General features: G+C 38.9%; 1 protein-coding gene across 2 annotated transcripts in view; it reads right to left on the reverse strand.

Moving 5' to 3' along the window:
* LOC117396777 (multiple epidermal growth factor-like domains protein 9) overlaps positions 1-14436 on the reverse strand; it is a 153098-nt gene that overhangs the window by 112936 nt on the left and 25726 nt on the right. For both annotated transcript variants that reach the window (XM_034908933.2, XM_059005344.1), the window contains exon 2: positions 4734-4935. In XM_034908933.2, the coding sequence (XP_034764824.2) occupies positions 4734-4935 (202 nt within the window). The remainder of the gene's footprint in view (positions 1-4733; positions 4936-14436) is intronic.

A 14436-nucleotide genomic window follows, 5' to 3' on the forward strand; every position in this document is an offset into this window, starting at 1 on the left:
AGTTTCTAAACTTTCTGCACGTTTCAATACATAAGGAACCATTTTGCTCAGCAAATTTATAGGAAAACAAATTCCGATTAGCCTACACGGCCAAACTGAAAACATTATGACTGAATTGAAAGCAGGTGTGCTGCTGTAACTTCAGAGGCTGCACAATGTTGAGATTCTATCAAGCTGGGGTGTGGTGCTGCAGCACATTGTTTATCTTGTATTGAGCTGGGGTGTGGTTGTGCTGCACATTGTTTATCTTGTATTGAGCTGGGGTGTGGTTGTGCTGCACATTGTTTATCTTGTATTGAGCTGGGGTGTGGTTGTGCTGCACATTGTTTATCTTGTATTGAGCTGGGGTGTGGTTGTGCTGCACATTGTTTATCTTGTATTGAGCTGGGGTGTGGTTGTGCAGCACATTGTTTATCTTGTATTGAGCGGGGGTGTGGTTGTGCAGCACATTGTTTATCTTGTATTGAGCGGAGGTGTGGTTGTGCAGCACATTGTTTATCTTGTATTGAGCTGGGGTGTGGTTGTGCTGCACATTGTTTATCTTGTATTGAGCGGGGGTGTGGTTGTGCTGCACATTGTTTATCTTGTATTGAGCTGGGGTGTGGTTGTGCAGCACATTGTTTATCTTGTATTGAGCGGGGGTGTGGTTGTGCTGCACATTGTTTATCTTGTATTGAGCGGGGGTGTGGTTGTGCAGCACACTGTTGAGCTTGTACTGAGCTGGGGTGTGGTTGTGCAGCACATTGTTGAGCTTGTATCAAGCTTGTGTCCTGAGCAACATTTTAAATGCTGTACACAGTAAGCAATGCATCTTCTGCTGAGGCAGTTCAAAATCTGCTCACTGGAGAGGAATCTGAAAGACTAGTATAATAAACTAGAAGGGTTGGCCATTTCAGGTGTGATGAACATACCGTATGATAAAGGACTGGACATCAAGTGGGCATTTTACTTCAAAATAAAACAGCAGACACGTACCTGTAACTGTAACTCTCTCCTTGCTGGTCTCCCTGCTTCAGCTATCCGCCCCCTTCAGCTCAATCAAATTTCTGCTACTCTCACGCTACCCCTCTGCTTCACACCCTCCACTGGCTACCTACCTCTGCTCGCATTCAAATTCAAGATTTGTTCTTGCCTACCACTCTCTTCACTACTGCCCCCTCCTGCTTTCAATCCCCCGGGTCTCCCTACACCCCCTCTCTGCTCCTTCGCTACAGGCCAATAACTGACTCCACTCCATGTGCTGGCTCAAGTAACTATGAATAGCCATATTCACAAAGCATCAGGGTACTGTTAAGTTCTACATGTTGAGTGTGTTGAAACCCTTCAATAGTATAGCCCTTAATATTGCCACAATGTGATATAAAGGTAATTTTAAAAAATGGTACTGTTTTTAGTTCCTTTTTTACTCACATGCATACACACGTGTACACCTATCAAACCAAGAGCTTTGCGTATTTCTATCAATAAAAAACACACATGCTCATGTAGAAACACATACAGTACATCTCTAATAAAAACAGGAATAATGATTTTCACTGTGACATTTCAAACACCTTCATTTATTCATTCATTGTAGGGCCGCTCTAGATAATCGCCTCCAGCTGGTCATCCTGTTACCATCAATCAAGTTCTGGCTTTCATCATCCAGCTTCATTTAGGTTTTCCCAGCTACCCGACCTACCATGTCTTGGACATGCTTTAAAAACACATTCATGGAAACTCCTAGCTATTAAAACCAGGCTGTTACATAACTAGTACAGCCTGACAGCTCCAGCAAAACAAGTCTTCCAGAGATGATGCCATTATATGTATTTTCAAATCAGGAACAAACTTATTTTTAAAATGATTTATAAAAAACACTTCCCCATTTCTGTGTGGCAATATCAGTACTGCATGATCAGACTTAGCCTCTTTGAAAAAAGCCTATGTTTATTTAACGGTAACACCTTAGGTATCCTTTATAAGTGATTATAAGTAAGGCTACAATTTGGTCACGGAAATCGTGAATTTAAAAAAAGTCAGTGAAATCTTGGAAATGGGTGTAAAAACACTTTTGATTAAGTGCATTTCTATTTCCTTTAAAATGCAGTATGTCATGCACTGAAAATACAAATCTATTGGAGTATCTGTCAATTGTTTGGTTGTGTATGCACGCAGCATTTACGTGTAGCTATGTAGGTCAGCGAATGAGATAGAAGCAAGCATATAAATTGGTGACAGCTAAAATGCAAAAAAAATTTGAGTGAGCTGATTTCTGTAAAGACGGAAGAACAAATGCATCAGAGAATCGAAGTTTACAGACTTACAGAGGCTTTCTTTACAACATGCTGTTTGTTTCAGAATCATGGAAAACTCTGTAAGTCTGGTACATGCAGTACTTCTGTTGCCAATGACAGCTCAAATCTGTGCAGCTTCACTGTACGGGGCGCATCGTGTCGCAGCCCTTTTTTCACTGCGCCGAGTGGTCGCAGTTGTTGCTCATACTTTAAATACAGACTGCATTCGCAAAATTGGATACACTTACATTAAGTAGATGTGCTGAGTTTGTGCCTCTATACAAGATGATGAAAAATCTACAGCAACGTCATTGGTACATCCGTCCTATCAACCAACAGAGAACCCAAAAGGGAGAATTTCAAATATTATTCAGAGAGATGCGGGTATGTGACAGTAAGAGATATTTGAGGTATTTTAGAATGACAGATGAAAGGCTTGACGATCTGTTAAGGCTGTACGCCTTTTCAAAAAAGAAGCACATGGCAAGATTACAGATGACGTCATTGACTTTTTGATCGGAAGACCATCGACTCCAGAGTCTGAAGTATGCACAGTACTGTACGTTTTCTACTCTAAAGTAACATTTAAACTGGTCAGTAAACAAAAACAATAGACGTTATATTATTGGTTTTGATGTACTATTTGAAATATCTTGTGTATGTTGAAGCAGCTAAAACTTAATTATTTGGTGAACTTTCTGTGAATTTTTGTTTTTTTGCCGCACCTCTCCCCAAGCTAAAATCAAGCCCACGAGGGTTCTACTGGAGGTCATTATTAGACCAACTGCTTAATTGTTTAAATCTTCCAGTGAGTAGCAAAAACTGCCAATTTATTGATAAAATATGTACAGCGTGATTCATATTTCGCACAACATTGTGGAAGATGATATTCAAAAGGAACAATGTCTATGACAGAGATACCAGAGGGTTTTTCATTAATGTCAAACATTTAGAATTGAAAACAATGTAAAACAACAAATGCTGCCTGACCTGTATTTCCACTTTAAAAAGGTTAAGGTCCCTAAGTGTAAGCTGCTGTAAAACTGTTAGTTCTTGTTTCAAAGACACTGGAATTCCTACATGTCAGGCCAATCGTTCCAGAGGCTGTAATGCTGTTTCAGCATATGTGAATGAGCCACACCATACCTGAAATACAGCAGAGCCACCGAGGCACTGCAGGAAGCAGACTGTTGTACTTCAGACAGCCTCAGTGCACAGGCAGGAGAACCACGCCAGGTCTCCTGTGATCAGTGCACCCCTTGCAGAAATGTGACCAAAAGCATCATTTAAATCACCACATTATTATAAAGTATTGGGCTTTACGCTTCAAAGCATCTCATTTGGGCCCTGAACCCACTCTGAAAAGTATCTAGACATAATTTGCTCAAAGCTCTGCAATAAACAGCTAAGACAAAATCTGGTTAAACATGCTGAGCCAGGCAATATCCCAGTCTCAAGTCAGGAAGGATAATAATAACATAAAGCATATGGTCAGGCAAAACCAAGTGTACTGTAGCAACAGCGCTCTTCCGCTCTGTAAAACGGCATAGCTCCCACGATAACAAAAGTAAACAGTAGCAATAAATGTAAGTGAACAATGTCCAGCCTGCTGTGTACCTTTACACAGCCTTGTATCAGGGAGGGATACCTCATGTGAGGCTGCATCGGTCTGTTATGAAAACAGGCCTGATTCAGAGGACTGCCAGATGAAAACACTGGTGTCACCCAGATCCCAGGCTTTGATACATTCTGCATTGTACTCTATTCTTGAGCATTGAATTGTACTCCACAAATACACCGGGTGGAGTTTTTAAAAAGGGACAACTAAACATGTACAATTTTAAAAGAAACATTGCATGTATTGGACCAGCAAATGATATGAAATAATTAAAGAAAGCACCGGACTAAATCTTGATTTATGTTTTTAGCTTCCAAGTACAAATAGTTTTCTGCCCCTGCTCATATTATATGCTGTAACAGGAGAAGACATAAGTACAATGATGTTACAAATGATTTTCATACTATGTATCAGTAAAACCATAACATGTGCCAAGATATATAGTGCTACATCAACGACTACCATATGTGTGTATGCTAGAACAAAGACTTTACAACTTTGCACTTTAAAACTGTCTCCAGGATGCATTCTATTTATACCACACACATGCTGAACAAGGCTGTCATTTCTAAGTCCAGGAATGCTGTTACATTACTTTTAAAGATAAGGGTGAAAGTAAGTATGTTTTACCTTCTTTCAGTTATTTGAGGAATAATGATTACCCATGTCCTTCTTTACAGGGTGTTTAGATATTTACTGAAATATTCAAGCTTGAATCTTTACATTTTGTTAGTTAGTAGGGGTGTAACCACTATTATATTGACTGCACAAGTTTATTCATCCTCTGCAGAAGTGTATTTTTCATCCCCCTGTCCAGCCTGCTGGTATTGCATTCTTACCTGTCACAAAGTGAATGGAGTGCTCCTGTAGTATCACATCCACATGGCATGCATACCTCTCCGGTTCCATTTGTGAAATAGCCCTCCTCACAGTCCGTGCACTGCAGGCCGGTGTAGCCAGGGTAACACTCACACTGACCCGTTGTCTCATTACACTGATCCATGCTGGGGCTCCCCGTGCTGCTGCAGTTACACATGTAGTCTGTTGGAGAACACAGAAACATGGGTGAGAGTCAGCTAAGGATTGTTTGTTTAGTTTTCACTTATTGAACTGGATAGCTGCTCCACTGTGAACAACAGGTACAAGGGTACAGACATATTTCTTTTCACCAAAAGACAGTGTTTTTTTTTTTTGTGGGGGAGGTGTCCTGCAGCAGGATTTAAATACGACAATTTTTCCTATTTCCTATAAAAATACAAATATTAGGTTCCCTTGAAATGGAATGCTATATTGAAAAACAAACATCCTTGTATTTTGAACGGTTATATGTAAAAACGGGAAAAACCTGTATTCCAGTAATATTCCTACATAAAAGACTCTCCCCTATAAGCAGATCATTTGTAAACAAACATTCCTCACTTATAAATCTAAGGCATGGATGTTCAACCAAAAAATTACGAGAACATCAAAACAACGAGGTTCAGACCATTAACAGAAGAGTTTAAGAAAATAAAAAACTTGTTATATATACAGTATATATAGGTTAAACTATCACATTTGCATTCAGTGGAGAATCGTGAGAATGGACTTCAGTTAAACAGATAACAATAAATGACATGTCTCTACATGTTTTTCTTAAAGATTTTGTTTTTTTTGCATTCACAGCTTGCTGCATCAATTTACTGTACTACCAATATGTATGACCTGGTTAGGGTATGTGTTCTACATTTGAACCATGAACATGGTTTTCTGCAGTGGTGAATGCCAAGACTGAATTAAAAGCACTTCACCATCTTGCCTGTACCTTAAAGCACTTGAATCTTAGTTGTGTCCCATTCAGAATCACAGCATGGCCACACCATGGGAGACGGCTTGCTCAGCTTCCTGTTGCTTGTTTTCATACTCTGCTACAGTGAGACAGGGCTATTTAACAGAGAGTTGTCACCATGGAAACAAGCTGCCATTTTGCTGCGCTTGGTGATCACACTAACTGCCGTTGAGAACGCATTGTACGTGAACTACTGTACTCTACATTTTACATGAAAAATAGCAGCCAATCTTTCATCATTTTGATTGTTAATATGAATAAACAGGGAGAAGATAAAAGTTCAACACCCTTGCATGAAAACCATAAAAATAGTACGTTTACATTTACAACTCGGACCTGAACTAGCTTAGGTTCGATCAGATTCAAAGATTCTTTTCATTTGAGCCTCCGGTTTACACTTCACACTGATCCAGGCTGGCTCCGGACCCGTATGCACGCTCATAGCCCCTGAACTGTAGCGACCAATCAAATCAAATTTTATTTACAAAGCGCCTTTCATGGCAAGCCATCCCAAGGTGCTTTCAACAAAAAGAAAAGAGCATTCGGAAGTACATTTAGTACAATAAAAACAATATAAACAATAAAAACAGCAAGAGAAAACAACATTTTAAAATTAAAGCAAATAAAAGCAACAGATGAGGAACTCAAACCCAATAAACAGGAATAAAAATATATAAAAAAGAAACATTATAAAAGATATAAAAGCCGTATTATAAAGTATGTTTAAAATTTATTTTTAAAAATTGCCAGTGTAGGTGTGTCTCTCACTGTGCATGGTAGCGCATTCCAGAGTTCAGGTGCTCTGTGACTGAATGCTCTACCACCTGTCCTTTGCTTTAAAATCCTTGGGACAGATAGCAGCCCTGCATCTTGGGATCGGAGTGGCCGGCCAGGGGCATACAGGACTAAAAGATCCTTCAGATTGGCCGGAGCCAAACCGTTTAGGGCTTTATAGGTGATAAGAAGGACCTTAAAGTCAATCCTGGACAGCACCGGGAGCCAGTGAAGGGCTGCTAACACTGGGGGAATGTGCTCACTTTTTTTTTTTGTTTTGGTTAGCACCTGGCTGCAGCATTTTGTAGAAGCTGCAATCGTGACAGAACACAGTTTGGAATTCCAGAGAACGGGGCATTGCAGTAATCAATCCTAGAAGATATGAAGGCATGCATCAGTCTCTCAGCATCGTAGCCGATGACATCATATCGACCACCCCTTGTGCATGGTTGCCAGATTGGGGGATTTTCCCCCAAATTATTATTTATTTATTTATTTATTTATTTATTTAAAGTGCCCAGATAACAGTACTCGTCTCAGCAGTAAGGTCATTCTAAAATAGCACTAGTTTGTCTAATGGGTTTTAAAATGTAAGTAAAACATCAAATTAAACTGTCTAAAAAGCTGGTTTCAAAACTGATACCATATAGTTGTGACATGCTGAGACGTTTCACATAACAGATCTACGTAAGCAGTACAATGTTTTCAATATATATATTAGCTAAAATCACTAAATATGAAACTTTTACATTACATACACTGCAGAGCAGAATTTCAACCAGTATTTAAGAGTTTTCAATGTATGTTTTCCAAAGGGTCTTATTTACTGTACTAATGATCACGTTAAATCCACAGGAGCAGTTAACTCATCAGCTGCTAGGAAGAGATTCATTCCATTCTCCTTCCAATTATTCAAAGCTTGTCCTCGACCATAAACACAAGTGTACATCCACCTAGGTTGAGGGAGGAGTTTCAACGTCGGGCTTGTAACCATGGCCATTCGCTGTCCTTAAATATTCTAAGAGATTTTAGAATCATGTGTCTTGCAAGCCGGCATACATGCTACAGCTATAATAATACAAAGAATGCAGACATTTAAATACCAGTTTCAACCACAGGGGGCAGGATTTGCTCTACGTTGGGCTTCCTGTAATTATACTTTTTTCAGAAAAACTACTATTGTTTCTCTGTGATAAAAATTATGAAAAATAACATTCATATAGATGGTAAAGTGTAGCTAGATTGTGTAATATATTGTTAAACATAAAAATTGTAGCAGTGTGCAACTTACAAAACAATAACTGAAGTCACTTTAAAAAACAAACAAACAAACAAACAAACAAACAAACAAACAAACAAACAAACAAACAAACACTCTGCCTGTATCTTGCCATTGGGATCCCCGTGTGATTTTGTAACTGCAATGGCTCATCTGAACATTATTTTATTGCAATCAACTCAAGGCATATACTTAAAGAGCAAGTAGCTTCAAATGTCCTTTAATAGGTTGTTTTACATTTCCCTCCTCGTTTGTATTTTCTGGGTATCATTTCTCTCTCAATCTGCCCTTTACCTGGCTTTGACATTTGAAGCAGTACTTGTTCTTTAAAACAGTACTTGTGCTTTGACATTTGACATTTGAAGCAGTACTTGTTCTTTAAAACAGCGTAAGCACACATTAGGAAAGATCTTTGCACAAAAGGACCAGGGTTTTTATATTACTGTAGTCTCTTCATCTTGCTTTTCTAATGGCACATCATGTGTAGCTTGTTCTGGTTTCTTGCCTGCAGGCTGCTGTGACACAGTGTGTAATGTATCATGTGTTGCATTGGCTCTGGGCAGAGATCAGATAACACCCTTAATAATGAATGCCAGCATGGCATGCATGGAATTACAAGGTGATACACTAGGATGTCTGAGAGGACAAGCCAAGTCATATTGTGTTTCTCCTCTGAGCTAGAAAAAAATTCATTTTTACAAGAAGTTTATTTATAATTTGAATATTTTTAACATTTCAAAGGTTTAAAATCTTTTGTATTGGTATATTTTTTTTTGATTGAGTAAGAATAATAATGACAGTACAGCAGCAATCACAGTCTGTCTCAAACAATGAGAAGCAGGTTCCTCTTGTGTTACAGTCAGGTTATATAGTAGGGATTTTCCAAGGATTTTGAGATCATTAACCCAGCACTTACCAGTTTACTCATTCAGAATGCAAAGTAATCAAAGTTCTGCAAGTCAGAGTGAGCAAGACATACACATATATTTAGAGTCAAATAGTCAAAGGTTTCTATCACTTGCCTAGGGTTCCATTTAGGGCAGCAGTAACAAAATCGTTAGTTTACTATTCAGCCTCATTTTTGTAAGAGCACAGTAGACAGTATATGTACCTTTTATTTACTGAACGACCCAATACAGCTGTATTGTGATTTAAACTCATTTTACTAATCTTCAATAAAAAGAAAACATGACTGGCGGTTGTTAAAATTACTGGATCAGGAGTGGGATAACTCTTGGTACACTGTTACATTACATAAATAACCCTCTCTGTCTCTCTCTCATTATATATATATATATATATATATATATATATATATATATATATATATATATATATATATAGATATATATATATATATACTGTAATATAGCGGGTTGTGAGAGACGGCAGGGAGGGGGTTAAAACCTCCCTGCAAAGAAAAACATGTGAGAATGCACCGTTTTGTATTGCTTTATTGTTTCATTTGATTTGTTAAATGCTTTATTGGTTAGTTTCATTGTTTTATTATTAATTATCATCCGCACCTGGGCGTTATTAAAAATTAGGTCCAGGTGCGGGAGTTTAAAAGGAGAGCAAGCAGTCTGCTCGGGGCTGCTGAGTGGAAGGAGGCAGAGAGGTGCGCTGTCTCCGAGTAGCCATTGAAGAGAGAAGAGAGAAGAGAGAAGAGAGAAGAGAGAAGAGAGAAGAGAGAAGAGAGAAGAGAGAAGAGAGAAGAGAGAAGAGAGAAGAGTAAGTGCGGTGTTAAACCTGGGTTTTGTGAAGACGGGAAAACAGCTTAGCTGTCCCGTGTTAGGAAGGGTTCCTGAAAGTTGAGTTAGCGCTCCAAGAGGAGCTAGGTGTTTATTTTGATTGTACTTGTTTTGTTTGTGTTTATTAAAAAATTAGCGTAAACGCGCAAGAAAATCCACTTCTGTGTTCTGGGTCGTATTTTTAAAGGGGCAACGAACCCGAGCGAGGGTCAACCTTTTACAATACACACACACACACACACACACGTATTTATACATACACACATCTTTCTCTCTAATTCAGTATTCATCTTTCTTAAAGGATTTTGCAGCTTTATACAGTGCAATACCATGACCACCCTGGATTAAAGATAACGCATCTTACAACACAATTGCAAGAGCTGCAAGGAATTTGCAGTGGGACTCTCCTCTTTCTCCACCACCAGTGCCCTCCGCATATTCCAGGACCCTTGTGCCAACTTTGATCAGCTGGTAAACAGTTGGAAAAAGTGCCTCAGCAGTTGCAGAAGCAGTTTGAATTTCATTTGCATTTTGTGTGCCAATTTATATCAAAATAGATTACATAACACTAGCTTATCTGGTGGCTCTTTTGCATCTTGTCACTGTACTGATGTGATGACAGGCTCAGGGGGAAGAGGAAGAGGGAACTGCACTGGGCCAGTGTCTTAATCTAGTCCTTTTATTTGTAGTGTTTGTTTTTGAGGAGAACACAGTAATACATCACATATCATCATGAAACGTGATTGCAATAAGGGTGTTTAGATACTAAAGAATTGATTGAAATGGATTGGAAATTATAGCTAAACTGTGGAATTGTGACCTGTTGCTCAATGAAAAGCCTGAGTTGGCTCAAAATAAATACATTACTACGCAAAGGTGAGTGATTTATTACTGCATTATGCACTCCCCTCAAGAATAAACACAGGAAATAATGGGTCCTGGTTTTATTGAGTGATCCCATTCACTTGTGGTTTCTGCCAAGCACTATTCCAGATGCTTTTCCTGTGGCCCTGGAGTCCACAGCCAGACAGAACATTACTCCAGTCAGGATCTAAACCAGCGGTCTGGATTTCAGCCAGCCCCTCTATAGTATCGCTCCAGTTTTATGAATTTCCTCTCTGCTCCATTTCTGACCCAGATTAAAATCAGCTGTTCTCGAAGGAGCAGTTCTATAAAAAGAGCTGCCCGAGATTTCTACATTTTACAAAAAAACACAATTGAGAGGACTCTGCTGTACTGTATATTTATAGAACACGCAATATGTTTTTTGGAAATGTCTTGTATATTTTGAAAAAAGTTTGTACAACTGCCATAAGCATCAGTATCTATTGATAAACAAGATGAGTAATGGATACAGTTCATTTGTTCACAGCAATGATGCCAATTTGACCTTGATTGCAGAAAAGGTACTCTGACTGTCTGTGCAGAACAAGGGGGGCTATATTAATTTTGAGTGAAGGAGAAATCTGTGCAGCGGAGTACCAGTTCTTAAACCAGTGAATTCAGTTGGCATCCACTCCCTTTCCAACTAGCTTGTTTTTTTCTGTTTTGTATTTTTCCTACTTTTTGAGATTGTGCTACCAGAACCTCACAAATCCCAGTGTAAAGTAGTAAGCATTTCCTACCCTCTGTCCTGCACACACCAATCACTTCTAAAAGAGATCAGCAGAATTCTTCTGACCACACCACCAACTTAGACTTCCTATGCCTGTCAGGTTTCTTCACCACTACCTTAGGGTCATTTCAAGTGAAATTCAATGCAAACTGAAGCAAGTCAAAAGGTCCCACGACCTGGGGAGGAATGGGATTGTATTGAAAGTGTTTCAAAATAAGCGCACAATTTATTAATAAAAGTAGCATTTTTCATTTTTGGCTGTAACAAGGCTATATCTTGGAAATGATGGGTAATAGAGACTTACATTTCACTGTGTTTTGTTTTCTGTACTCTGCAAACTCAAATAATAAGGTGATTCACATGGAATGATCCTCTATCAAATCTTTCTTGCTTGCAGTTCACTGCTGAGACTAAATCTAAGGGCACTTTTACACCTAGTTCGTTTGACGTGGATTAAAGTGCAGTTCGGTTTGCTTGGAGTTATATGTGAAACCTCCGAGAACCACGTAAAATCACACCAGGATGCGCATCAAACCAAGTGAACCGAGATCACTTGAAATGGTGGTCTTGTTTGTCACTTTGTTCCTTTTCAAATTATTGCAATGTGAAACCAAACATATTCCAGTTCACTTGAAAAGGAATCGCTCCAAACAGCTAAGCAAATTGTGGAAGTGACGTACTTCAGCAAGCACCAAGGAAAGTGTCTCGCCACTGTCACACATTCACAATGCAGGGCTGGTCAAACACACACAATACAATGGCACATACACACCAGACAAGACCACCATAGACAACAGCAGATCACAAAAAAATACTACATAGCTGATTTACAAACTGCCGCAACCTGTGGCTATTCAATGAAATGACGCTAATACTTGTGTCAGAGATTTATTATTGCAGCATGTACGGTCTTTAGCATAATAGCAAAACTAAGTCAAAGAAAAGTTATTTTATTGCGTCTGACTTCATTATAATTGCACCATTTACTCACAGGGTAAACATTGTGCCAAGACAGAGCGGTACAGACCTCAGTGTTGCACTTGCGCTGCTCCGCCTCAGTTTAGTAAACCAGCCCCTATGTTGCATCTGTATCTCACCACAATGTCACACGTACAGCAATCACAATTAAAAATGTCTGCAATGTCACCTTTTCATCTTTTGATTGATTACTTCTACGAATCTTCTAAAAAAGTGGTTGAGTGGCTTTGAAGAGAAGGGCTGTGCGGGGCAGATATATTGTTGATTAACAAATCCATGTTAGTGCTTACGAATCCACAGAAAACTGCAGATGATTCATTAACGAAACCACAGTGAGTCAGAAAGATTCAACAGAAAAGCAAATACCATTTTATTGCACAACAATCATTGCAACAATTAGGTAATTAGTTTTGCACACTTCACAACACTTAGAAAAGAGCTTGCAATTTCAGTTCAGCATTTCATATTGTTTGCTAAACGTAAGTTAATGCAATTAATGTAAAAATATTTTTTTTCATAATTACAAATTCTGACAAAGCTTCCTTATTTACAGTATAACTTTGAACACAGTTCTGTGTTCCTAACATATCTTTTGCAGACAAAGCACTCGACAACAAAGGATGGGTTAAACAGGACGATACCTGTATGATTCGTTTTTCTGCGGTGTTCCTTTTCTAGTGGGAACACGGCTTCTTTTAAACAAACAATACAAAACACAAAACCAAACTTAACAGGATCCCCAACTTTAGTCATACGCTAATCTGGTATACTGACTTTAAACATATTTACAAATCACAGATTTAATACTGTAGCGTGCACAGGGGAAGGCAGCAGCAGGGCTGGTAGGTGACATAATCACACACGAAGACATAAGCTCGATATACGCTCCTTACAAAAGAGACAGCTCTTTTGTACAGCGGTATCAGCGCTATGCTTTAGTGTGAGAGGTCCTGGGTTCGAGCCCGCCTTCCGCCTGTGTGTGGATTGCCTCGCCCTGTGTGATGCGCCTGCCTGTGTTAACCGAGATCGCTACAGTACACTTTGTTTTAACATACACCATATTCCGGTCTATACACAGTTCCTTACAGCGTGGCTTGTTAAATTACGAACAGATGCATTAGTTTAACTGATTGCCAGTCAATCTGTGTTCTTGGATAGCTACGGCATTGCTGGAGATGTAGTTTTTCATTCTTCATTTAAAAAAGCAAGAACTACATTTATTTATTTTTTGTTAAGGAATAAAAGCAATTTGATCATTGCATTTTGTTCCTGGTTTTAATCACTGTTCACACAAGCTTACAGCACACTTACATGCTTCTTAAAAACCGATCACTTGCAGTGATATTTAGGTCTGCATCTGTTTCAGATTTGGCAAAACTATCAACACCTTTACTCTCCATTCCCGATTGACATTACTTTATTTTTTTGCATTTTTATTTTTCTAACGCCAATTTCATGTTCTACATCTAAAACCTAGTCCTCGCTACTATCTTCACTTACAACAGACTTTTTCCATCATTTCCATTTTGTCCGGGTAAGTGGGATTTCAAACTCAAACTCATAACATTCCCGCAATGTGAGAGACACACATTTTAACTTTTCGAACTAAGCGTAACAAAAGAGCGAAAATCCAATATAATTAGGAAGAAAAGTGGCAACTTATCGTTGTTTATCCCTTACCAAGTCATCATCATCATCATCATCATCATCATCATCATCATCATCATCATCATCATCATCATCATCATCAATATGTGCCTTCGCTTGAAACGTCTTCTAAAGCATTCACTTAAGCATTTCTTCCAGAAGAACAGTATTTTTCTGACAAATACTTGACGCTCTTTTGGCATGTTCAGTTTCTTTAGCAATGATTTGATGTTGTAAGAACCAAATAAACCAAAAGAATACGAACAATAGCATAGCACGTAAAGGACTGTCCATGTTGGGAATGATGGAAAAGGTTTTTCAAGCGAGAACTAGTAAATCAGCAAGACAGCTGAGCGCATTTGTAAAAGTGCAATTGAAACCAATATAACTGTGGTCTAGATGAAGCTGCAAGTGAACCAAACAAGCAAATCCGAATACACTGAACCACAATTTGAATCACTTGCAGAACTAGGTGTGAACATGCCCGAAACTTACCAGCAGAGGCAATGGATAAATGTTATACTGCTGCAACTCATAACAAGGTTAAGCTAGGCTAGCTGTCACCCACAATTGCAGATTGTTATAACAAACCTGTTCCCCACCCAAAATACCACCCTGTGACAGGAATGGCCGAGGGTCTGACGTCACGGCAGAAGAAGGGACAACCAAA

Source organism: Acipenser ruthenus, chromosome 31 (assembly GCF_902713425.1).
Source record: "Acipenser ruthenus chromosome 31, fAciRut3.2 maternal haplotype, whole genome shotgun sequence".
Classification (NCBI taxonomy): Eukaryota; Metazoa; Chordata; class Actinopteri; order Acipenseriformes; family Acipenseridae; genus Acipenser; species Acipenser ruthenus.